At 45.1% G+C, this 26434-nt stretch overlaps 2 protein-coding genes and 1 long non-coding RNA gene across 3 annotated transcripts; 1 reads left to right on the top strand and 2 right to left on the bottom strand.

The window, feature by feature from the left end:
* Positions 1 to 474: 474 nt before the first annotated feature.
* Positions 475 to 17276, top strand: LOC109188676. Its single transcript, XR_002055472.1, has 3 exons — positions 475 to 718; positions 4389 to 4390; positions 17266 to 17276. It is a non-coding gene; the product is annotated as an uncharacterized LOC109188676 (long non-coding RNA).
* Positions 17277 to 17445: 169 nt separating this feature from the next.
* Positions 17446 to 17988, bottom strand: LOC109188706. The gene has a single exon (XM_019339335.1). The coding sequence runs from the start codon at positions 17986 to 17988 to the stop codon at positions 17446 to 17448; it is 543 nt and encodes a 180-aa protein (XP_019194880.1).
* Positions 17989 to 22083: 4095 nt separating this feature from the next.
* On the bottom strand, positions 22084 to 25953 carry LOC109188704. The gene is made up of 5 exons (XM_019339334.1): positions 25737 to 25953; positions 25269 to 25499; positions 23760 to 25142; positions 22855 to 23621; positions 22084 to 22287 (listed from the first exon to the last, which is right to left on the bottom strand). The coding sequence occupies exons 1-5, from the start codon at positions 25951 to 25953 to the stop codon at positions 22084 to 22086; spliced, it is 2802 nt and encodes a 933-aa protein (XP_019194879.1).
* Positions 25954 to 26434: the final 481 nt, after the last annotated feature.

Raw genomic sequence — 26434 nt, 5'->3', positions numbered from 1 at the left:
CAGTGTAAAAACATCATCAAAACTAGAACGCGTCAGCCGTAAGGTGTCACAGAATTCCAAATGCAATTGCTCAAGGCAAGGAAAGGACTCAGCAGCAGAACTAATATTCCAAATTTCAATATAAAAAAAAAAACTAATTGGAGGATTTTTGAGTTTGGGGAATTTGGTTTCCTCCTCCACAATCCATTCTAGTCTTCAAACTTGCAATGGACTAGTATTAGATTCTCAAGATTGGGAAGTTGTGCAATTGTTGAAATTGCAGACACCGAAAGAGTAATACCTTGCAAATATATTTCCTTAATACTTGATGGAAACTTGCTGAGTGGAAAACTTCCATAATCACCGCATAACTGAAGAGTTTCAAGATGATGGAGAAAGTCAATTTCAGGAAAGCCTTCATACCTTGAGACCACACAACTCAATTTTTTTTAGATATGGAAGCCTTCTCAATAAATCTTCATGCATTGTAGTAAGAATACATGACGATTCCCAGGTTTGCAATTCTTTTGAACAAGCAGAAATTGCTTCAATCATAACTGATCTTGTTTTCTCCATGCATGACTTATTGCAACTGCCACTACTAAAAATAATCATATGTCTCAATGTACTCATATTCCCAAAAAAAAAAAAAAAAAAAATTGGCAAATGCACCTTATTTGATTGCAACTTTAATGTTATGAGACACTTAAGATTCCGTAGTAATAATGGTGAGACATCTGTAAACACAAAAAAGCAAACTTTGTATATATTCACAAAATTCCGTGTACAGCGTGTGTATAATTTAATGCAGGTACAAAATCTCTGTCTAGTCCTCTGATTCTTCACTGACGTTATCTATCGAAGTGCCTCGGGATTCAAGTAGCGTAGCCTCCGGGATTCAATTGGCGCGTGCCTCCGGGATTCAAGTAGCGTAGCTTCCGGGATTCAAGTGGCGTAACTTCCAACAACGAGGGTCAAGAATTTAGAAGTAATCAACCCTGCAAAGTTTCAAAACACATGCAATGGATTCAAGCTGCTTTAAGATCCTCAAATGTCTTCAAAAGACGTCAAGATCTTCGAGACAATCAATTCTGCAAAGCTCCAAAGTACCTGCAATGGATTCAAATTGCCTGCAAAATCAACAAAAATACCTTCAAATCTTCAAGCGTTCTTCAATGCCTTCAAGCTCTTCAAATGCTCTCAACTCCTTAAGTCTTCAAGCTTTTCAAGCTTTCAAGTGTGTTTTGGAATGAAAACGAAGGCCCTATTTATACTAAAAGCTTAACCAAAATTCCTCAACCTACTCCCCTTTTTAGTTAATTAATTAATTAATTAATTAATTAGGAAAATGAACCTTGTCCAAGATCAAGTCTAGGTTCATTATCGTATAATCAAATTCAAATTCAAATTAAATTGTAATTATCTAATTCAAATATAATAAAATTAATATTATATTTAAATTATAATTATAATTTAAATTCAAATATGAAATGGGCTTGGGCCAACTAATTAATTAATTCAATGGCCCAAATCAAATCTAATTGGGTTAATTAAATTAAATTAATTTCCATGATCCACTTTCAAAAAAATTTCCATGATCCAATTAATCTGTTGGTCCCGATAGGGTGGTGAAAATCTAGAGGGGGGGGGGGTGAATAGACTTTCAAGCTTTTTCAAATTAAATAACTCTTTGGTAACTTTAACTCTAAGTAACAAGTAAATAGAGTAAGTTTGAACTGCACAGCGGAATAGTAGTAAAGAGTTATGCCCAACCAAGAAATTAAATGTGCATGTATAAGATAGATAGGTACATGTGATAAGTAAAGTGTCAGAGATATCTTGAATATATATAAAGGAGATGGTGCACTCAATATATAATAACAATATTCAAGATTGTAAATAAATATCGTGTCACGTCGTCCGTGTGACGAATGTTACATGCAACACGTCAAACTTGCTTAGAATAAATCAATATTTAAGCTCGAGAAGTTTGAGTCACATGCATACGTGAGAACACACTAAACCCGGATGATTAAGATTAACTGTGAATAGCAAACGGGTTAGTCGGATGAGATAGATAGATATAGCAAATAATGTAAGTGCGGTATGTAAATGAGAAAGGCAATTTATAGAGGTTCGGAAGTGGCGTAATCTTCCTAGTCCACTTTTCTCCTTTCACGTCTAGGAGAAATTCACTATTTTCCACACACAGTTACAATAGTGAACAAGTGCTACACAGGCACTTCTTCCGGATGTCTTGCACACAGCTACACCCTGCTCCGAGTGTCTCGCACACAGCTACACTCAACTCCGAGTATTTCGCACACAGCTATACTCAACGCCAACTAAGTGTCTTGCACACAGCTACACTTAGCAACTACGAGTGTTTTGCACACAGCTACACTCACTAGAGTATTTTGCACACAGCTATACTCTTTCTACAATTTACAAATACAAGGATTTGTATTTCTCTCTCCAACTAAATTTGAGACTATTCAGACTAAGTCTCTTAGAATATTTTGAGCACTAGCACTTTTGAGCTTTATCTCTTGATCTATCTTGTTCACTTGTATCTCTTTCTTCTGTCTTCAAGTCTTCATGGCTTTTTATAGTCAATCAAATATATCCGTTGGAGTAGGATAATTTGATATTTAAAATTTGAATCTTCATAGCTTGATATTTTGTTGACAGTAGTAGATCTTCAATCTTGATTTGATTTGTCAACTTGCCTGACAAAATAATATTTTATCACAACTTTGATTTTCTAGTTGTTTCTTAAAATATTATTTTAATTGTCAATTTGAATATCCAACGAATCTTTGAAATAAATTCATTTGATAGAATTTATTTCTAGGATAAGTTTTTATATTCATGCCTTCATAAATATTTTTCCGTTCTGATCAAATGTCTTTCAGGCAATTTTAGAGTCTCGTGGCATGTGGGTAGACTAAGAATAAATTCCTTCGAATTTATCCAATTTCTGATCATCTTGCTCTTTTGCCACATTGTGCTCCTTTGACTTGAACATCGTGCTCTTTTGACAGCATTGTGCTCCTTTCAGATTTGGTCACATTGTGCTTCTTTTGACACATCATGCTCCTCAGCACACATTGTGCTCCTTCGAAAATCTGCTTTATAAAAAATAGATCCTTGGGGGGGAATCAATCTCGGGTGTGATCGTTTAGAATAAGGACCTCTACCATTTCGCCGTTAGGCTCATCCAATCATTCCTTGCAGCGCCATTTCTTTATGCTTTTTTCACGGATGAATACTCGTAGGACCAAAATTAATTTCCCAAATTAATTTTGTTCTTCCTATGGTAGATTCCTTTTGATTTCAATATTATGATTTATGATGCTTGTACTAACAGACCTAAAAACTAGGGGATCTAAAGTACATTTGGCTCATCAAAACTTACAAAAATATTCCTATCATAATCAAATTGGCCCAATCATCAATCTCAACATTAGCCCAATAACACTTTAATCGGTCCATTTATCGGGTTCAAATTTTTGGTGTCTACAAATTGCCCCCTCGAGACTTGCCGGGACATGCCGCTTAATGTGCTTGGAGTGAGAAAGTCTCGAAATTTTAACACATGGCCATTCAAATCCATGGGAGTGTCTTATAACATCATGAGCCCAAAATTATTCATTGAGCCCAAAATTAATTTAGGATGAAGCTGGTGAAGGGATATTGGGCTCATACAACATTTATTGGCCTACGTTGGATACTCCACAACCCAAAATTGAATTAGCAATGCACTATGGTTAAATCCATCAGGACCATCTCAATATTCTAAATTTACTAAGATCAACTTCTCCTCTGGCAAAAAATTTGAGTCCTTCAAATTCTAAGCATACCAATCTCATCCGTAATCCCAGCATCACAGTTGAATTCAACCACACAACCATAATTATAATACCATTAGGATTCTAATCCAACTCTAACCTCCTTCCTCACAGTACACTATAAATATGGCCTAAACATACCCTCATCCACACCAATCAACGAGATAAAGATCAGGGAAGAACAACTCTACTTCTTAATCAGGTAATTTCTCAACTTCGTACCCTTCTTTTCCTGTATACATCTTTTATTTGCAGGAACGGGAATACAACCTGGGAGCAAGCATGAATGTAGGAAGCAATCCCACAGACTTCATAGAACAAGAAACAACGTAAAAGGTGCCAACAAGTAGAATGATCACCGGAGATTGCTGGAGCTGCCCGGTGGAATTTTTTTTGTTTTTGTTTTTTTTTTTTGAAGCCGCCAGAGTTGATGAAGACCGCCAGAGTTGATGAAGACCGCCGGACTGGCTTTTCCTCTTGTTTCTTTTGACTGTCGTAGGAGGCTCGTTGCTATGCTTCGCTGGAGAGTTTTTGTGTTTTTTTTTTTTTTTGTAGAAGTCGTCAAAAGGTAGAAATAAGGTTACCAGTCGTCGATGGCTTTGTCTTGTTCATCTTGAGGTGGAGGGAAGTTTTTAGCGATGGAGGTGTCTATGGACTGAACTTGTGGTGGATCCATATATGTACAAATGACTCTACAGGAAGTGAATGTCTTGGGTGGCCTTGTACTTCCAGTGTGGGGAACAATTCCAAGGAGGGAGGTATTGGCATAGTGAATAAACACAATCACACAGAGTTCTTCGTGGCCGGAGTTTTTTTTTTTTTGTTTTTTAGGAGGTCGCCGGACTGCTACCGTCGCTCAACTAGGACCACGCCGACGGAATCCTGACGCGGTCACCAAGGATTCTACTGCCGCTCAACTAGGACCATGCTGACGGAATCCTGATGCGATCACCAAGGATTCTACTGCCGCTCAACTAGGACCATGCCGACGGAAAGTCTTGCGCCGTTGGGTGTCGCCGAAGGTTTTTTTTTTTTTTTTTTTTTTTTTTGCAGACGTTGCCGGAGGCCGTCGGAGATCGGTCGCTGAACTGTTGATGTTCGCCGGAGGATTTTTTCTTCTTTGAATGCCGTGGGAGGTTCGTTGCTACTCTCGTCGGAGTTCCCCGCAGAACTCACCGGAGATCGTCGGAGTTGATGAAAACCGCCGGACTGCTGCGCCCTGAAGTCTTCCTTTTCTCTGTCAACGTTACTGGAGATTTCCAAGATGTCGCTGCATGCATGTTGACAGCAACAGCTTGCTGACCGTCGCGAATCGTTGGTACGGAGTTACTTTTGTTGTCGCAGGATCGCGTCACAAAGGCTTTGCTTCTCCTGACTCCCGTTGATGTCGCCACTGCAACTTAGGTAAAGCCTCATTCACGGACGCTACTCAGCCCCTCGCCGGAGACCGTTGCTGCCTTCACCGGAATTCGTCGCAGAGGGTCTGCTCCTGGAGATAGATTGAAGCTTACCACTAGAGCCTTTTTTTCATGCTACTGGGAATTGATGCTGCGAGACCAGGAACCATGTATGTTGATCTCTGCTGCCACCGCAGGTGGATCTTCGCACCACCGTCGTTGCCGACGAGAGATAAGTAAGAAAAAGGAGAAAACAGAGACCTGCAGAATGGACGATGTGGTGGTGCTTTAGGGTGGGAATGTGTCTTGAAAGTTAGGAAAAGCTTCAATATTGAATTATTGTGATGGTGACAACACAGCCTGCCACACAACACCAACACTTTACTTTTTTTCCTTTTGCTTTCTCGTGCTTTGTTTCTTTTTTTTTTTCCTTCCTGCTTTTTCCCTTGCTTTCTTTTGTTTTGTTTTTTGTTTTCCTTCTTTTCTTTCTTTCATTCTTTATTTTTATCCTTCCTTCTGTTTCGTTTTTTTTTTTTGTTTCTTTTTTACTTCGTTTTTTTTTTTTTTTTTGCAATATTCTAACAACAATTGTAATAATACCATATAATAATAATACTTTTTTTTTTGAAAGTAAAACCAATCAAATAATCAAAGCAAAAGCTGCAACACAAGGTGGTGGGATAGCCTCCCACACGGCAAGACCAGAGTGTGAACCTGTCGCCCGAGCTAACACGTGGGCTACTCGGTTCGCTGACCTCCTGACATGGCGAACTCGCACATTCCCAATGTCAGTCGCAATGTCTCTACATTGCTTAACTACCATACCAACATAAGACAAATCTAAACTTCTTGAATTAAAACCAACACATAAATTCAAACAATCTATCTCAACAAAATAAACATGTACGGGACGATTCTTCAACCAAGATAGAGCCTCCTTAAACGCGAGGGCCTCCGCAAGATAAGCGTCTATCACACCGGGCAAACTCCCAGCATATGCCGCTACAAAGTGACCATTATGATCCCTTAACACCACCCCAAACGTAGCAAAATGATCATGCAAAGCAGCATCTATATTACACTTCAAAGTACCCTCTGGTGGCGCCACCCATACATGTGACGTGATCTGTTGTGCTACTGCATTAGAACCTGCCAATCCCTCCCAAGCACTTGCCTCACTCACAACAAACTCACACATTTGAGTCAAAGTCCAGATTTTTCCATTCCACACTACATCATTCCTTACCCTGCACATAACCCAAAATCTACAAGCCATGAGAACTACTTGCGCCTCATCCTGGTGGTTTAACGCCATGTCCACAAATTGATCCAAGCTGCCGCCATTTAAAATATCAGCCACACCCCAGAGTTGTAGCGCCATTGGGCATTCGCACAAAATATGAGTAACGGTCTCTTCTCCAGCCAGAAACAACGGACATCCACCTCCAATGAACACTCTCTTTTGTTTCAAAACCTCCTTCACAGGCAGGATTCCCCTCATACACTGCCACAAAAACATCCTAACCTTCGGTGGCACCTTCAACCTCCACAACTTACGCCAAGACACATTACTCGGCTCTTGATGTACGGCATTGTGTTTAACTAAAAGCCTATACCCATGTTTCACTGTGTACTGCCCACGGAGATCATTCCTCCAGTACCACGCATCACTATGCTCCAAAGCGATCGGCGTACTCAGAACCCTTCTAACATCAGCAGGCAATAACAAATCCCTCAAAAGATCCTGGTCCCATGCACCATCAACAGTCATTAAACTCGACACCGTGGCATGTCTCAGCTCGTCATAACATTCAGTGCCCAAGCTTGGGTTCTCCACATCCGCCAACCAACTATCTCCCCAAACCAAAGTACCCCTTCCATCTCCAATCCTCCGACCTACCCCATCCCTCAACAATTGTTGTGCCGCCACAATGCTTATCCATAAATAGCTGGGATTATTGCCCAAAGGAGCCGAAAGAAAGCCCACATTAGGGAAATATTTCGCCTTTAAGATCCTGCAAACAAGAGAGTTAGGAGTGGTAAGTAAACGCTAGCCCTGCTTAGCCAACAACGCCACATTAAACTCATGCATCCTCTTGAAACCCATCCCCCCCAAGTGTTTTGGCTTTGCGAGCCGAGCCCAGCTTAACCAATGAATCCCCCTCCTATCCGACTCCCCATTCCCCCACCAAAAGCTGTTCATAGTACTCTCTATAGCATTACATGTGGCTTTAGGCAACAGAAAGACAGACATAGCGAAGATCAGCATTGATGAAGCTACACTCTTCAACAAAACCTCCTTCCCCGCTTTAGACAAAAGCGTTTTTTTGCCACGCAGAAACTCTATCCCTCACCCGCTGCTCTATATACTGGAACACTGCCCTATTATCACGCCCCAGGAAAGAAGGCAGCCCCAAGTAATTACCAAAATGCTGGACTGATTGGACACCGAAAATACCAGCTACGTAATCCCTCATCTGAGTAGCTGTATTATGACTAAACAAGATGTTGGACTTACCAGAATTGATAGCTTGGCCCGAAGCTGCGCAATAAGCTTGTAAGCAGTTCTTAACCTCCAAAGCCTCCACCCCATTCGCTCTGAAAAAAAACAGACTATCGTCCGCGAAAAATAGATGGGAGACTGATGGTGCCCCCCGTGCTACTCGGACTCCGTGTATTGATCCACTTGTGTAACACCCCAGATTTTCAAGACATTTAAAAACTTATATAATAATGGTAATATCTCATTACATCCCAAAGTATAGCATAAGTGTACGGGGTGCTATGCCACACCTGGGCTAGAGAACCCAGGTGCACAGGATGTCTAACTAATATCCTCTGAATATAAAGCATAACATGGAACGCAGGCCGAAAGGGGAAACTATTCTACTACTACGCTCCAGTTCTAGCGGCTCCAGTGCTCTAATCCTCTGTGCCTGAAAGCCAAATATATTTGTACAGCGAGAGATGCTGGTAACCCACTCCAACGCGTTGAAATACAATACATATAGATATATATATATATATATATATATATATATATATATATATATATATATATATATACGAAAACCATTTTGAGCATGAAGATACATCCTACGAACTCTAGCTTTTAAAACCGGGAATGACTCGACAGATAAGGTTGGGCACGAGTAGCAGTTATAACAAGCATATGCAGTTCACAACAGATAAGGCAGATAAGGCAAATTATAAACAATAATCATAACCCAACATAAACAGTCCCCAACATAAAACCCATAGTCACATCCCCCAAGACACTCATAACCACAACTCATCCATATCACAACACATAGCACACTTTGTTGGCGCCACAGGACCAATCGCATGCCCATACATGAGGGTCAGCGCATATAGCTCTGACACGGCCCCGCAGCACCCTGCCCCGTATCGCAACAGGGAGGGGTCGATCGCAACCGACCGATGAACTGCAGCTCATCATAGTGTTTGATCGCAACCAAACAGTGGACCGCAGCCCAAGAGAATGTCATCTGACCGCAGCCAGGAAAGAGGACGAACCGCAGCTCGTATAGAAACGTTTGATCGCAACCAAACGGTGGACCGCAGCCCAAGAGTATCAATCTGACCGCAGCCAGCTTCTGAACCGCAGCTCAGGATAACCAATCCGATCGCAACCGAATTGGGGTAACACACACACATAACACATAGCAAGCACATGCAACCCACATTACACATTGGGAAGGGGGAGAAAGCGTATAACAAAACCTATGCGTGATCCATCACATACTAAGAATAGTCCTAAGGGGGTCATACTTCTTCCACCTAGGTCAACGGGATACCAATTCAACTAGCATGCAATATAATAGACTCATAAACCTACGAACGGTACCCGAAACATCAAACTAGACATAGACACGATAAACGGAGTCCGTTGGGACACCACGGGGGTCGGGGGACATCAAACGGGGTAGTCGGGGTCCCGAAGTGGGATAAATTCCAGCGGGTAGCCGGTGGGTGGGGGGCCACCGGCCGGCTGCCCGCCGGAATGTACTATTCCGGGCAGCGGGTCGCCGGCGGGCAGCTGCCCGCCCGCCGGCTACCCGCTGCCGGGCGATGTTTCACGGCCGTGGGTTGGTGGCGGGCCCCTACCCCCCACCTACCCCCCACTGACTCTTTTCATAACTTTTACGCCCCGGGAACCATTGTGGAACCCGAAACCATGCTTAGACACTTTACAACGCAATTAACGATAACACGTAGACAATTAACGGATCAAATACGAGAAACGTACGGCACATAACCTATCATGCTTTTCTAAACATAATCAACACCCGAACATGCGATTTCCCACCCGATACACTAAGAATAATATCACACGATACAACCTAGGGTTCTAATCACTTTTATACCGACAAGAATACGATTCGTCTTCTAATTACAAGATTCGGTAAGAATAACACATAAACATCAAGAGCATCACACAATCATCAAGAACAACGCCTAATCATCAAGAATTCCATATAATCATCAAGAACACCATAATTATCAAGAATCTCCCAATATCAAGATTATCAAGATCCCTCATGGGATCATCACATCAAACATCAATAATAATCATCACATCTTGTCAATACACAATAATATGGGGGAAACCCTAAGGGGGAATCATAGCTATGAAAATAGGTTTTGTTGAGACATGGGTTACCTCTTAGCCTTAATTAATTCCTTGGCTATGAAGGATCTTTCTTTAAGCTTTCTTGATTTCTTGATTTCTCCTAGGGGAATTCTTGGAGCTCTTTGGGTGGTGAGAGATTATTGTGGTGGGTATTCTAGATGCCTCCTAAGTTCCCTATTTATAGATCTAAGGTCTTATCTAGGGTCTAATCCTATTGGGATTAGGGGTTGGGTTTAGAGGTGAGGGCCCACGGACTATGGTGGGCCTATTTCCCTAATTAATCATTATAATTTATTCTTCCTCTTGGGCTATTTTATTAATTAACCAATTGGTTTTAGGGGCCGTAACACGGGGTGTTACACTCTCCCCCCCTTACAAGGGGCTTTGTCCCCGAAGCCCGGTGTTATAGTCCATCCTTTCACCCCTAGACATCTCGTATCTCGGCCTCCTGATTAGGAATGCGGCCTTACGTTTGCCTTGGCTCGGGGTAGGCTGAACTTTTGGTGGTGTTGTGATAGAGGAGTTCCGGGTGTACCTCGGTTCCCTGCGCTGGAACTGGATGCCCCACGAGTGCCCAAGGCGGCCTCGATCGCTGCTACCCTCTGATCGAGTACGCGTGTGGTGCGAATCAAGGATGAGAATCCTTCTTCCATGATTTGGTTCTGTCGGTTGAGTTGTGCGAGAATGCGCTCATTGACCGAACCCTCGTTTTGTCCCCTCGGGTCCTCTCCTGACCGTGGGTGCACTGACGGATTAGGCCCGTCGTCCTCTTCCTGTTCCTCATTTCCCTCCGAGCCCCCACAATCTTGCATAGCTCTCTTGAGCTTCTTGTTGGAGATGTCCAACCGGTCAACCAATTCTCTCCGCTCTTCCTCGGGTTTTTGGCAAATTTCTTCGAGGGTGAGGTAATGTCCCCCTTCGGTGTAGTAGATGTCGTTGCGGCGGAGGTTTTGGGCATTGAAAACCATACCATTGGCGATTTTGACCTCGGTGTGGCTTAGGTCCACCCCTTTCTTTTCCATGATCCAGCTTAGGATCATCCCGTAGGGTAGACTAAGCCGGTTGTTTGTCTTGCAAAATTCCATGTGCTTTAGCATGAGGGCCGGCAGGTTGAACTTGATTTTATGTTTCAAGAGATAAGCAAAGGTGCACTCTAGGCTCCCCACATCCTTGCTTTTGTTATTGGTGGGCAAGAGGCTATCGGTTACAATCATAACCAATATCTTTTGCTCCGCCGATAGCCACTTTCGGTTTGGTCGAGTGGCCGAGGTGAATCCGTCCTCTTTCCCGAGTAAGTACCCGAGATAGTCCTTGTACCCCGTAGTTGGGGTGTCGATCCACCCTTTCCGGTCATAGTTAGACACACCCGTGGTGGTCAATTTCAAGAGTTTGGCCAAGCGGCCCTCGGAAAGCACAATTTCCTTGCCACGGACTTTGGTGGTGACTTCTACCTTGTCACCTCGTTTGGTGGCCACAAGGTGTTGGTAGAATTCTTTTACCAAGTCGGGGTATGTATCCCCTTTGATGGCGAGGTAAGTGTCTAAGAGTCCTTGATGTCTAAGCATGTCAACCAATTCTGGAGAGAATTGGTCGGGTTCAAGTGCTTTACCTCCGATTACGGTGTAATCGGCATTGCTCCACTCCGGGGTGCGGACTCCGAGGGGTTTCTTTGGCATTGTGATGTTCGTTTGTTGGTGACGTTTTCCGGCGATCTTCCGGCGAGGCGGCGGCGGGGCTCCGGCGTGTTTTTCCGGCGAGGTGAACGGCGCTCCGGCGCGTTTTTCCGGCGAGCTCCTAGGCGTGTGTTTTCCCGTTTGCGAGGGTGGACGACGATGCGGTGGCGGTTCGGCGTTGGTGTGGTGGGGGCGAGACGTCGAGGTGGCGTTGTTTGGGTAGCGGGGCAGCGGGTCGCCGCTGGGGGGTCTCCGGGCGGCGGGCGGTGGTCGGCTGGGACGGCAGCGCGACGGCGTGGCGTTGGCGGGTGGCGTTCGGCCGGCGGCGGCGATCGATCGGCGGCGGCGAGGGGTGGTTGTTGGTTTCGTTGGGGTGGGGCGGTGAGGTGTGTGAGAAAGAGTGGGGGACGAGTGGGAAGAAGAAGGGGAGGAAGAAGAAGAAGGGTTTTTGATTTGGGGGTTTTGTGGGTTTTAGGGTTTTGGAGGGGTTTAACAAGGGGGTGTTCCCTTGAGGTTTCAAGAAATACTCATGGCTTAGTGGTTGGGATTTGGACTTGTAAATGTGAGGTCTAGAGTTCAATTCCTAATGGTGGCATTAGGCATTTCTTTGTGGTATGGTTTTTGTCCTTTTCCCTGTTTCGTCCTTTAGTGGGGAAAGGGTTGGGTTGATGGTATAACTTGTGCTTTACCCTCGTAGTGGAATCGAAATTCAATCAAAAATCTTTTTTCCCTGTTTCGTCCTTTAGTGGGGGAAGGGTTGGGTTGATGGTATAACTTGTGCTTTACCCTCGTAGTGGAATTGAAATTCAATCAAAAATCTTTTTTCCCTGTTTCGTCCTTTAGTGGGGGAAGGGTTGGGTTGATGGTATAACTTGTGCTTTACCCTCGTAGTGGAATCGAAATTCGATCAAAAATCTTTATTCATAATACTTTCGAAATAGCTAAGTTAAGTAATGGTCTAAACGATACGGGGGGATGGTTACAAGGGGTGTGACGGTTTATCCTAGACAAAATTCGTTTTCTGGATTTTCTTCTGTGGGATCCGTATGGTCCTCGTCTTCCAGGATCGGGTTTCCCCCTTCTAGGTCTTCTTCGTTTCCGAGGTTGGCTTGAGTGTGGCTCATAACGAATACTTTTCCGGGAGCGCCGTAACCCCCTTGGTGACCGGTGCCCCCGTGTTGACCCACGGTGGCGGGGCGTGGTCTTTGGGGTCGAGTGCACTGGAAGGCCTTGTGTCCCTCCTCTCCGTAGTTGAAGCATCGCCAGGGGTTAACCGCGCAATCCTTGCCTCTGTGGCTTTTGTTGCACCTCGGGCAAGGGAAGCTTCTTGGATTAACTTCATTGTTTTCCAGGGGCGGTCTTTGGTTGGTCGGGTTGTTCGACCTCGTGCTGGTGTCGTTCCTAGTTCTTTTTACTGGCGGTGCCCCACTTCTGGTGTTTCTTCTTCGTATTTATTCCTGAACTCCGCGTTGGAGCAGTTGGATTCGGTAGAGATTCGCGGCACTGCAGTAAGCCTCGTTGAGGGTCCGAGGTCTGCTTACCACTAGCGCCTTCCGAGCTTCGAAGTTGAGGCCCGATACGAATCTCTCTATCTTGGTTACCTCGGTGGGGACTAGCTCTGGCGCGAAGCGTGCCAGTTCGAGGAATCATTTATGGTATTCTACGACGGTGGCCGTTCCTTGTTTTAGATGAAGGAACTCTTCGTACATGGATGCTTTTACGTAGGTTGGATAGAACCTCTCTCGCAGTCGTGTCTTGAGGTTCTCCCAATTGAACCCCGGTTCTTGTTGATAAGTGGGCCCCTCGTGGATCCACCAGAGATCGGCCTCGTGTCCGAAGTAGAACGAGGCTATCTCTACGCGGCGCTCCTCCGGGTATTCTACTACTCTAAAAATCTTATCAAGGGTTCGGATCCATTCTTCTAAGACCGCGGGATCTTCTTCTCCCGAAAACGTGGGTGGTCGGTGCCTTGAAACTTGTCGGGCGACGTCCGAGTTTGCATTTGATGGAGGCGGTGGGGGCCTGTTGTTGCGAAGGGCCGCATCACTTAGTGCCTGTGCGACTTGTGTTAGTTGCTGTAGAGTTTGGGTCAAGGGGTCGTCAGTGGCGGGTTCTGGAGTTCTTGATTGCCTTCTGTTCGGTGCCATGCTATCGTCTTTCTGGTCAGTGTTTATAAGAACGTTAAGTTAGAGTTCGATGCACTTCTTGTGAAGTGATAAGTGGGGAAGGGCTTTAGAATGGGGAAGGGTAAGGTGTAGGGAAGTTATGTGTAGGTTTCACAATCTCACCGCGCGTCCTAAGATTCCTGAGTCCTATGTTCCTAGGTACCTAGAGTTCAAGCCTAACGTCCTAAAGACCGGTCTTCAGAGTCTTTCCCTAGGGTCAAACTTAGGCTCTGATACCAACTGTAACACCCCAGATTTTCAAGACATTTAAAAACTTATATAATAAAGGTAATATCTCATTACATCCCAAAGTATAGCATAAGTGTACGGGGTGCTATGCCACACCTGGGCTAGAGAACCCAGGTGCACAGGCTGTCTAACTAATATCCTCTGAATATAAAGCATAACATGGCACGCAGGCCGAAAGGGGAAACTATTCTACTACTACGCTCCAGTTCTAGCGTGCTCCAGTGCTCTAATCCTCTGTGCCTGAAAGCCAAATATATCTGTTCAGCGAGAGATGCTGGTAACCCACTCCAACGCGTTGAAATACAATACATATAGAGATATATATAGATATACGAAAACCATTTTGAGCATGAAGATACATCCTACGAACTCTAGCTTTTAAAACCGGGAATGACTCGACAGATAAGGCTGGACACTAGTAGCAATTATAACAAGCATATGCAGTTCACAACAGATAAGGCAGATAAGGCAAATTATAAACAATAATCATAACCCAACATAAACAGTCCCCAACATAAAACCCATAGTCACATCCCCCAAGACACTCATAACCACAACTCATCCATATCACAACACATAGCACACTTTGTTGGCGCCAAAGGACCAATCGCATGCCCATACATGAGGGTCAGCGCATATAGCTCTGACACGGCCCCGCAGCACCCTGCCCCGTATCGCAACACGGAGGGTCGATCGCAACTGACCGATGAACCGCAGCTCATCATAGTGTTTGATCGAAACCAAACAGTGGACCGCAACCCAAGAGAATGTCATCTGACCGCAGCTAGGAAAGAGGATGAACCGCAGCTCGTATAGAAACGTTTGATCGCAACCAAACGGTGGACCGCAGCCCAAGAGTATCAATCTGACAGTAGCCAGCTTCTGAACCGCAGCTCAGGATAACCAATCCGATCGCAACCGAATTGGGGTAACACACACACATAACACATAGCAAGCACATGCAACCCACATTACACATTGGGAAGGGGGAGAAAGCGTATAACAAAACCTATGCGTGATCCATCACATACTAAGAATAGTCCTAAGGGGTTCATACTTCTTCCACCTAGGTCAACGGGATACCAATTCAACTAGCATGCAATATAATAGACTCATAAACCTACGAACGGTACCCGAAACATCAAACTAGACATAGACACGATAAACGGAGTCCGTTGGGACACCACGGGGGTCGGGGGACATCAAACGGGGAAGCCGGGGTCCCGAAGTGGGATAAATTCCAGCGGGTAGCTGGTGGGTGGGGGGCCACCCGTCGGCTGCCCGCCGGAATGTACTGTTCCGGGCAGCGGGTCGCCGGCGGGCAGCTGCCCACCCGCCGGCTACCCGCTGCCGGGCGGTGTTTCACGGCCGTGGGTAGGTGGCGGGTCCCCTACCCCCCACTGACTCTTTTCATCACTTTTACGCCCCGGGAACCATTGTGGAACCCGAAACCATGCTTAGACACTTTACAACGCAATTAACGACAACACGTAGACAATTAACGGATCAAATACGAGAAACGTACGACACATAACCTATCATGCTTTTCTAAACATAATCAAGACCCGAACATGCGATTTCCCCACCCGATACACTAAGAATAATATCACACGATACAACCTAGGGTTCTAATCACTTTTATACCGACAAGAATACGATTCGTCTTCTAATCACAAGATTCGGTAAGAATAACACATAAACATCAAGAGCATCACACAATCATCAAGAACAACACCTAATCATCAAGAATTCCATATAATCATCAAGAACACCATAATTATCAAGAATCTCCCAATATCAAGATTATCAAGATCCCTCATGGGATCATCACATCAAACATCAATAATAATCATCACATCTTGTCAATACACAATAATATGGGGGAAACCCTAAGGGGGAATCATAGCTATGAAAATAGGTTTTGCTGAGACATGTGTTACCTCTTAGCCTTAATTAATTCCTTGGCTATGAAGGATCTTTCTTTAAGCTTTCTTGATTTCTTGATTTCTCCTAGGGGAATTCTTGGAGCTCTTTGGGTGGTGAGAGATTATTGTGGTGGGGATTCTAGATGCCTCCTAAGTTCCCTATTTATAGATCTAGGGTCTTATCTAGGGTCTAATCCTATTGGGATTAGGGGTTGGGTTTAGAGGTGAGGGCCCACGGACTATGGTGGGCCTATTTCCCTAATTAATCATTATAATTTATTCTTCCTCTTGGGCTATTTGATTAATTAACCAATTGGTTTTAGGGGCCATAACACGGGGTGTTACAACTTGCCTCGACATGCTGCAAGATCAAAGACAAACCCTCAGCACACACAATAAATAAGTATGGCGATATTGGATCACCTTGCCTAATACCCCTGGATGGAACCACCGTACCCACATCCTCTCCATTCAACAAGATATTATACCGAACTGAACTAACGCATAGCATTACAAGGTCAACCCACCCACGGGCGAACCCTAATGCCAGCAACATACCCTCCAAATAACCCCACTCCATCCGGTCATAGGCTTTCGCCATGTCTAGTTTCAAAGCTGCCCAGCCCACTACCCCTTCCCTCTTGCGTCTTAAATAATGGCCTATCTCCCCCACCACTATTATATTATCCGTTAATAGCCTAGTAGGCACAAAAGCACTCTGACTGGGAGAGATAACCTGATCAAGCACTGTTTTCATTCGGTTTGCGACCACTTTTGCAATGACCTTATAGGCCACGTTGCACAAGGCAATAGGCCGGAGATCCGCTACGGTCTCGGGAATTTTCTTCTTTGGGATAAGAACCACATTGGTGTTATTTAGATTTGGCGGCAAATAACAGCCATCTATACAGCTTATCACAAACTCCGTCAGGTCCCTTTCGGTTATAGACCAAAAACTCTGAAAAAAAGAGGGGCACATACCATCCGGGCCTGGAGCTTTTTCCGGGGCCATAGAAAAGATTGCATCCTTCACTTCATCGGGAGTTACGGGCTCCAAGAGATGCCCATTCATCTCAACTGTGACACGGCCCGCCACACGTTGCAACAGATTACCAGTCGTAGCAGAAGCCCGGAAAATATCAGTATAGTATCTCATAACTTCCGGCGCCATTGCCGAACCCTCTAACCACACGCCCTGGGGATCCCGCAACCTTCTCAACACATTGACACGGTGCCTAGTGGAAGCAGACTTATGAAAGTAACGGGTGTTACTATCACCATCTTTAAGCAACAACTGCTTCGCTCTTTATCTCCAGTAAACCTCCTCCTATGCCAACAACCGACACAACTCCTTCTCCAGCCGCACATAAAGAACCACATCATGCAGCACACGGCTACTTCGCAGCCGTTCCAACTTAGCCCTCAACTGCTGTATCTTCCGTCCAAACTTCACAAAATATTCCCCACCCCAACGCAATAAATCCGCACCACACTGCTCTAAGCGTTGCATAAAGGACCTTCCCCCCGTCACAGCCCAGGACTGCTCCACCACCTATCGACACTCCCCATCTAATAACCAAGCAGACTCAAACTTAAATCTCCTGGTTACTCGCCGGACAGGCCTTACTTCTAAATCCAAAATTATAGCACTATGATCCGAGTTAACAGTAATAAGATTTCTGACCAATGCCTCGGAAAACATAGCACACCAATCTGTCGTTGCCACAACCCTGTCTAACCATTCCTGCACCCAACGTGCCGAGCCCTTCCCCTTCTCCCAAGTAAACTCGTGCCCTTCCATCCCCAGGTCATTTGGCCCACAGTCATGCAGCGCTGCATTAAAGCCCTGGATTAATCTGTCTGAATGTACTCTACCACCCCACTTCTCCGTATGACTTGCTAAGTCATTGAAATCCCCAATGACTGCCCATGGCAACCGCGAGCGCCTCTTAAGCCCCCTTAATAAGTCCCATGATAACTGTCTGTCTGCTTGGTCAGGGTAGCCGTAAAAACAGGTAAGACGCCACGGCTCCTGCCCCGGAAGATTTACCAACACGTCAATATGGTTCCTCGAATATCCCAGTAACGTTGCCATGTCACGCTCCCTCCATAACAAAGCCAGGCCACCCCCCCCCCTTCCGACCTTATCCACCACAAACAAGCCTTCGAACCCCATCCTTATTCTCACCCTCTCCAGGGCCGTAGTTATTGATTTAGTTTCTGAAATAAAAACAAACATAGGCAGCTGCTTGACAACCAAGCTCAGTAACTCACGAACCGTCGGTTTGCTGCCCATACCCCGACAGTTCTAGCTTAGCACACTCATCTTTGCTGGCGAGCCTGGCACTCCAGACCCACCGTAGTGATATTCTCCACAACCTCAGACATATGAGAATCTCCTCCCCCGTTGTGACTACCATCCCCGGGCTCCTCCCGACGCCGCTTCAACTCCCCATGTAACACCACCGCGTTTTCAACTTGATCTGGGGACACACTAGGCACGTCCACTGTCCCTGCCACGAAGGTCGGCTGAGCTGGTAAGTCAGACAATAGCCATTGAGCCCCTACCGGTTGCTGCTGACGTCTCCCACCAGCCCTCAACCATCCCCCATAAGGATAATCCACCGGCAATATGTTCTCAGTGTAAGCCTTCTTACAGAACTTCTCTGAGTGGCCAAGCAGGCCACAACAAAAACAGAATGTTGTGAGCCTCTCGTACTTGAACACTATCCACGTAAAGGTCCCATCACGCTGACGCACTTTCATCCGCCTCCTCAACGGCTCGGCCACCTTAACAGCCACCTGAACCCTCAAGAAACTCCGCCAGTTGCCTCCAAAATTATTCTGATCAAGCGCTATGAAAGTGCCAACGTGGTTAGCAATTTGTTTCAGAAAATCTGGCGTTGCATGGCGCCCTGGCAGGTCATGAACCTGCACCCAATAATCAACCGTATCCAACACGACCTCCTCCGGCCGAACCTGGGACGTGATCTCCTTGCACACGAACATGTTATTTTCAAAAGACCAGGGACCGTCGTCGATGACCCGCTGCAAGTCCTTATGATGAGGGAACTGGAACAAGAACAAGTTTTCATTCATCTGGAGAACCCTGACACCCATCATAGGTTTCCACACGGACGCCATGATCTGTTGCATCTGATCAAATTTGATCTGCCTCGTCGTCAAAAAACGGCCTACCAACTCATAGCGGACGGCACTGCAACCCTCCCCATCCTGGACTGGGGCGTCCAACCCCCCGGTCTCCTCCTCCTCTAGCGCAAGATCGGCCCAGCTTTTCTGCAGCTGCTCGACATCCATGGATCCTCCGTTAAAACACGATTGACAGTCTCACAAAGAAGAGATGATCGAACGGAAAAAAAAACCCTAGAAAAGACTAGGAGAAAACTCTCTAAGAAACCATAGAGAGAGAACCGCTTTTGATTTTTTATATAATAATAATACTAATATAATAATAAAAATGATAATAATAATAATAATAATTATATAATATTGTGTATGTATATGTATACAATGTATTAGTTAACATATGTAGTCCACATGTAGTATAAGTATTCAATCATTATTGCATAGATATATAACTCGTCAATTTAATTTTGTGTTATGTATATGCTATACATTTGTGCATAACATATCATAGTTATTGTTCCTTTTTTTTTTTTTTTTTTTTTTTTTTTTTTTTTTTTTTTTTTTTGCAGCGAATTTTCGACTTTGACACGTTCAAGATGGTATACTTTCAAGATCAACGACGTAACGGGCAAGAGGTCATGGTGATATCGAGCAAAAATAGCAATCATCAAGTCACACTGACGGTTAACCCACCCATAGTAATACTTGACCCGCCAAAGCTCACGGTGTCGTATCATGAGAGCAACTGGACCCCAGAGTACGAATGCCCGCCATCCATGGTTTGGACCTTGCTACCCGGAATGCAGCACCAACCTTCCAACGTCGCCCTTCCTACACTGGGGCATCGTATACTTAATGCTGAGGTCTCGTGGGGCCAAGACATAGACTTCGAGGGCGAATTCACTTTTTTAAAAGGATATTAGGAATGGGTTGAAGAAATGCTTCACTTCTCCCACGACACCTTAAAGGAGGGGAAGATATATGATGCTGTGTACGCATCATTGTTTACATATGACTGCAACATCAACATTATCAAAGCCTTCTGCGAAGCATGGTGCCCTCGAACCAACACCCTGGTCACCTCGTCTGGTGAGGTGAGCATATCACCTCGGGATTTGCACGTTCTTGGGGGACTACCACTGTCCGGTGGCATCTATGACGAACACATCCCGAGTGTCCTGGACCTAAAAATGGGCCCAAACAAGTGTTGTGAAAGCATATTCGAGGCATTTTATCTCTTAAACCAGCAAGAGGGTGGCACCCCCTACGTTCAAGCATCGCGATGGATTGACTTCTGGTGCAGAAAACCGCGAACACATCCAGCTCCTCCACCTGCATCTCAAAAGGACAGGAAATCCTGGCCAAAGAATACCCACAACCCAAGCGGAGAACTTAACAAATCCATCAGGTGGTTAGATGTGAGCAGGACGCCCTTTCTTAAACTAGGCATCTCCCAGCGTTTCGAAAAGGAAGCTTACTTGGTCGCGTTTTTATCTTGTTGGCTTTGCGTGTTTGTCCTACCAGGTACACCAACAAGAACCATTCGCCCAGAGACTTTCAAAATAGCATGCATGATGGCTAGAGGAGATAAGATATGTCTTGCGGCTCCAGTACTTGCTAGTATTTATTCTGGTTTAAACTGAATCTCAGAATCCCACTCTCCTGGTCAAATATGAGATCCTTTTCCAATCCATTACGTGTAAGGCTGGCTAGCAACTTACTACCAAACCCACTTTAAGACCCCCAGCTTCACGTTATCAAATCCAAAGATGGTCACTAATTCTGGAGAAGGTGGTGCAAGGTATTACACCGAGATGGATGCCCGTAAGAAGATATTCAAAGGGGACGTTTCTTGGATCTGCAACTCCCGCAAGGATAATAGAGATTTTATCTTTTACGACGACCATAGAGGGAGTAGGGAAAACTTTGAGTACTTCATATGTTTGCGCCCCAGCTTCCTCGTTTTGCGCCGAGGGTCTCAATGCAAAGCTAAGCCTTACATGCCGCATCGCTTCAGTCGTCAATTTGGATTCTATCAAGCATATGCCCTCGGCCTGTTGGCGAAGGATGTCCGTTATGTTTCACTCACCGAAGGATTTCGACTTCACCGCCAATATGATAATGTCAACTCCCAATCTAGGGCGACATTTCCCATGAGCCCGGCTGCTCCAAGGAAGCATTTTTCGAACGAGTACAAGGCCTGGTTGATCGATGTGAGTGAAAACCTTCTCGAGAATCATTTCACAGACATAGCCGTTAACGGAAACCCAAACGTACCTGTTGGCGAGGAAGGAACTCTAGAACAAAGAGACCAATTGACCACCTCCAGGAACAAAAAAACACCTGCACAAGAGGACATGACATCTCGGGATAGAGCCTCAGGACATGCTGTTCGAAGGAGCAGGGAGGAGCAAGTGAGGCAGCGAAGCTTGGACGAGAATGCTGGTAGTGATGACGATCAAGATCGCTGTTGGAAACGGCCTAGAGGGAGACCATTGAACCAGGTTAAGATACTTCCCCCAAACTCTTCCGTTTCGTATATCGTTGAACTTTGGCCTTTGTTAACGTACATGCACCACTTCTTACAGGATCTTGTCGAGCCACATGTTAGCAACGATGTCCAGTCATCAAATCACCAATCTTCAATGGGACAAAGTGGCGGACGCTCTAATACCCTTGAGCTCGAGGTAGAATCCCACCAGTCGACGCCGCCCTTAAACACAACTCCTCAGGAGACGCAGCCAGAGCCGTCCCAAGCCTCTATCTTCCCCGGCGAGGAGTCGTTTATATCACAATGCATGGCTTTCATTGCAGGAGTTTGGAGTAGTATCTACAGGAAGCTTAATGAGATTCCAGCTGAAAGAATTTCTTCTTTCCAAGGAAGCGTTGAAAGACAACTCCAAGAAATGGGACGGGACGGGGTGGACCTATCAATATTGAAGCGACGAGTGGCCGAGTTCTTTAACAAAGCCAAAGATTACGATCGGGCGCGGTCGCAGCTCTCGAATGCACTGCCCGTTGAAACCAAGCCGCGAAGCAAGTTCTAACGCAAGGTGTCCTTATAGAAGCTCAACAGAAATTTTCTCAAACCGAAGAGCATTTTCTTGACGAACAGAAAACCCTCAAAGACGCCGCCGATCGAAAAACCCTCCTGGAGAAAACGATAAAGGATGCGCAGGAAGAGTTGAAGGAGATTGAAGCCAAGAACACGGAACTCTAAGACCGTGTGACAAGTAGCGTACACACTCTATGCAAGTCATTATTCAATGCAATATACAGAAATATACACGGAAAAAAAGTATACTCGGAGGAAAGTAATTGAACTTGAGCATGAACAGAAGCAACTAAGTCTAAACCCGAACGAGTCACTCTAATAGAAATCTAACAAAAGAATTCACCCATAATTACAACCTGAACAGAGATGACCCATCTCCAATACATCTACATTATTCGAACAAACGTGACATAAAGGGGACACAAAGGGGTTTATTTTAATTATGACTGAACTTAGAAGAGGAAGTGTTTCTAAGCTGCCTACGTACTCCTGCAAAGGAGATCAAGTCAAACGTAGTTCAAAAGACCATTTGAATAGGTAGGGCCGTTCACAGCTTAAACTCATGTGGGCCAGGAGTTTACTGTACATAGTTTAAGCTCGTGCGGGTCAGGAGCGTCTATGACTTGGGCCTACCTATAGACAAGCGAGATGCATTAGCAGTTTAACCACGTGTTGCATTTTTGGTGGATATCATTCATTATGTAGTCCGTGAGCTTAGGGGTGATAGATCTTTAAGAATTTCCCGTTAATAGGGCCAACTCGCACACCATCTTCATCAATTAGCTTGTAAGCACCTCCTGAGTATGCTTCTTGTACCACGTAAGGTCCATCCCATTTTGGAGTAAACTTGTGCCCAGTTTTCCTTGTAATAATGATAGGTCTACGAACCGCCAACACCTTGTCACCAACCTGAAATGAGCGAATTCTCACCCTCTTGTTGAAAGCTCTAGAAATTCGAGCTTGATAGCATTCTAGACTTTGTTGAGCCTGTAACCTTTTCTCGTCGAGAGCTTCTAACTCTGCCAACCGCAACTTTACATTATCCTCGTCTGTAAGGCCTTCTAGGATAGCTAACCTTAGAGGAGGTATTTGGCTTTCAAGAGGCAAAACTGCTTCAACCCCATAAACCAGCGAGTATGGAGTGCTTTGTGTTGGTGTACGGTATGTAGTTCTATATGCCCACAGTGCTTCTTCCATCCTGTCTTGCCAATCACGTTTTGACTTCGACACCACCTTTTTTAGTAGATTGCATAGAGTTTTGTTAAAAGCCTCGGCAAGTCCATTTGCAGCTGCATAATAAGCTGATGAATTTCTTTGCTTGAACTCAAAAAGTTTGCAGATTTTATCCATCAATTTATTATCGAATGGTTTCCCATTGTCGGTTAGGATATACCGAGGGATGCCAAAACGATAGATAATGTGCACTCGGATGAAGTCTGCAACATTTTCCTTCTTCACCTCTTTTAAAGCCACTGCTTCAGCCCACTTTGAGAAATAATCGGTGGCTGCTAATATATACGAATGCCCTGCTGATAACTTGGGTGTAATAGGACCAACCACATCGAGCCCCCATGCATCAAATGGCTACGATGCTACTGTCGGATGTAGCGGTTCAGGAGGTTGATGGATAAAGTTCACATGGAATTGACATGCTTGACATCTACGTGCATAGTTTATGCAATCCTTCACCATCGTAGGCCAGTAATAACCCATCCTTTTGATGTGAAAATGTAACTGATGAGCACCGCACACTCTAGAGTGAGCTTCCTCCATCGCTTGTAAAGCTTCCTCTTCACCTAAACATCGAAGAAACACACCAACAAATGAGCGCCGGTATAGCGCGTCCTTGAAATATATGAAGCGAGGAGCTCGACGTCTTACATCTACCCTCCTACGAGGGTCTTGAGGTAACTTCCCGTCAACAAGGTAGTCAATCAATGATTGCCTCCAATCCTCTTTATCTACCTCATAGACAGAAGCAGTCGGGAGTTCAACAATGTCTTCAAGAGAGTCATCGTGTTTGAAGATTGGAGGGACCACCCATTTTTGGCACACGCGCAACCGAGCCTCATCTATAGGATGGGACACAGTTGAAGCTAAAGCAGCTAGGGCATCGGCTTGCTTATTCTGTTTCCTCGGGATGTGTTCAATCGTAGCATCTCCTAGCCAATGCAGGAGCATCTTTGCGTAACTGTTGTATGGAATCAACTCTGGCTTTTTTACTTCATAAACCCCAAGTACTTGGTTGACAATCAATTTGGAGTCCCCATATATATTAACCCTTAGCTGCTTCATATCAGCTGCAATTTCAAGTCCCAAAATGAGTGCTTGATACTCGGCAACATTGTTCGAGCAGCGTTCCGTCAAGGTAAATGAATAAGGAAGCACTTCTGCTTCAGGCGTAACAAAGACAACTCCAGCGCCTGCCCCCTCTTTGTGTGCCGCTCCATCAATGTACATCTTCCATGGAGGTAAAACTTCAACCACAAGCACATCCTCTTCAGGTAGGTCACTGGACAGCTCCCATTCGGCAGGAATTGGATGATCAGCTAGGAAATCCGCTAAGGCTTGCTCCTTGATGGACTTCTGTGGTACATAAATGATCTCAAACTGTTGAAGTAATAAATACCACCTCGCAAGTCGATCGGAAAGAACAACCTTTGCCATGACATACTTCATTGGGTTTGCCCTGGAAACTAGTCGAATTGTATGTGCTTCGAAATAATGCTTGAGCTTCCTGATGGAGAATACAAGGGCCAGACACAACTTCTCAATTGGCAGATATTTGAGCTCATTTGGCGTCATCATTCTACTTAAATAATAAAGGGCATTTTCTTTCCCATTATCATTCTCTTGTGCAAGTAAAGCACCCACAGAGCTTTCTTGGGTGGAGATGTAAAGGATCAGCGAGCGTCCTGGAATTGGAGCAGTCAGCACAGGCGGCTTCATTAAATAGGACTTGATGCTTTGGAATGCATTCTTGCAGGCCTCATCCCATACAAACGGGACACCCTTCTTCATTAATCGGCTAAAGGGCTGACATCTTCCTGATAGGTTTGATATGAATCTTCTTATATAAGCCAACTTCCCTTGCAAGCTTTTAAGCTCATGAAGGTTCCTTGGCTCAGGCATCTTCATTATAGCGTCGATCTTTGCTTGTTCGATCTCAATGCCCCTATGTCGAACAGTAAACCCAAGGAATTTTCGAGCAGCAACCCCGAAATCACACTTCAGGGGGTTCATTTTGAGTTGAAACTTCCGCAAGCGGTTAAAGACTTGTCTTAGATGCATCATGTGATCTGTGCAAAGTTTCGACTTCACAACCAGGTCGTCTACGTAACATTCCACCATTTTATGCAACATGTCGTCAAATATAGTCTGCATAGCCCTTTGGTATGTAGCACCTGCATTTTTCAAACCAAAGGGCATCACTTTGTAGCAGTAGATACCTTTTGGCGTACGAAACGCTGTAAATTCCTCATCTTCTGGCGCCATGCGGATTTGATTATAACCGGATGAGCCATCCATAAATGACATGATCTCGTGTCCAGTTACGACATCTATCATTAACTCTGTGATAGGGAGCGGGAAGTCATCTTTCGGGCATGCAACGTTAAGATCTCGAAATAGTACGCACACACGGATCTGGCCATTCTTCTTGCACACAGGAACAATGCTGGATATCCAGGTTGGGTATTTAACTTCGCGAATGAAACCAGCCTCTATAAGCTTGTTGAGTTCTGCTTCAATTGAGGGAATGAGCTCGGGGCGAAAGCGCCGTTGAGCTTGCTTAATAGGGCGACACCCCTTTTTCACTACCAAGCGGTGCACGGCTACCTTTGGGTCCAACCCTGGCATCTCTTTGTATGTCCACGCAAATACATCAATGTATTCTTTCAAAAGTGTGACATATGTTTCTTAATCTTCGTTGGAAAGGAGTGAACTAATGAAGATAGGTTGAGGACTTTCAGGAGTTCCTAGATCTACCTCTTTTAGTTCGTCCACTGCGGCTTGTACCCCTTCTTCTAGCTCTTGAGGCGCATCCTCTGCGTCTTCACCTTCGGTTGGAGTCTCATCATATAATGTTATATGAAATGACGATGCCATCTCATCTTGACTTGGTGTTGCCTCACGACTTGAATCAATGTTTTCTTGATTCCTTCCTTGCACTTGGGTGTGTACAATGGTTCTTGGTTGGACTTTCAAAACTTCACCATACGAGACATGAATATCAACTTCTCGTCTCATACGAGACGGAACGGCACTCTTGAGCCTTTTTGAGGGTTCTATTTCAGTAGGAGGGTTGGTCTGCTCTTTTGAACTCTGAGTAGGCCCGATT

The sequence above is a fragment of the Ipomoea nil genome, unplaced genomic scaffold (assembly GCF_001879475.1).
Source record: "Ipomoea nil cultivar Tokyo-kokei standard unplaced genomic scaffold, Asagao_1.1 scaffold1474, whole genome shotgun sequence".
NCBI lineage: Eukaryota > Viridiplantae > Streptophyta > Magnoliopsida > Solanales > Convolvulaceae > Ipomoea > Ipomoea nil.
Note: the sequence above shows the minus strand (reverse complement) of the source record. Positions and strands in the feature narration are given on the sequence as shown.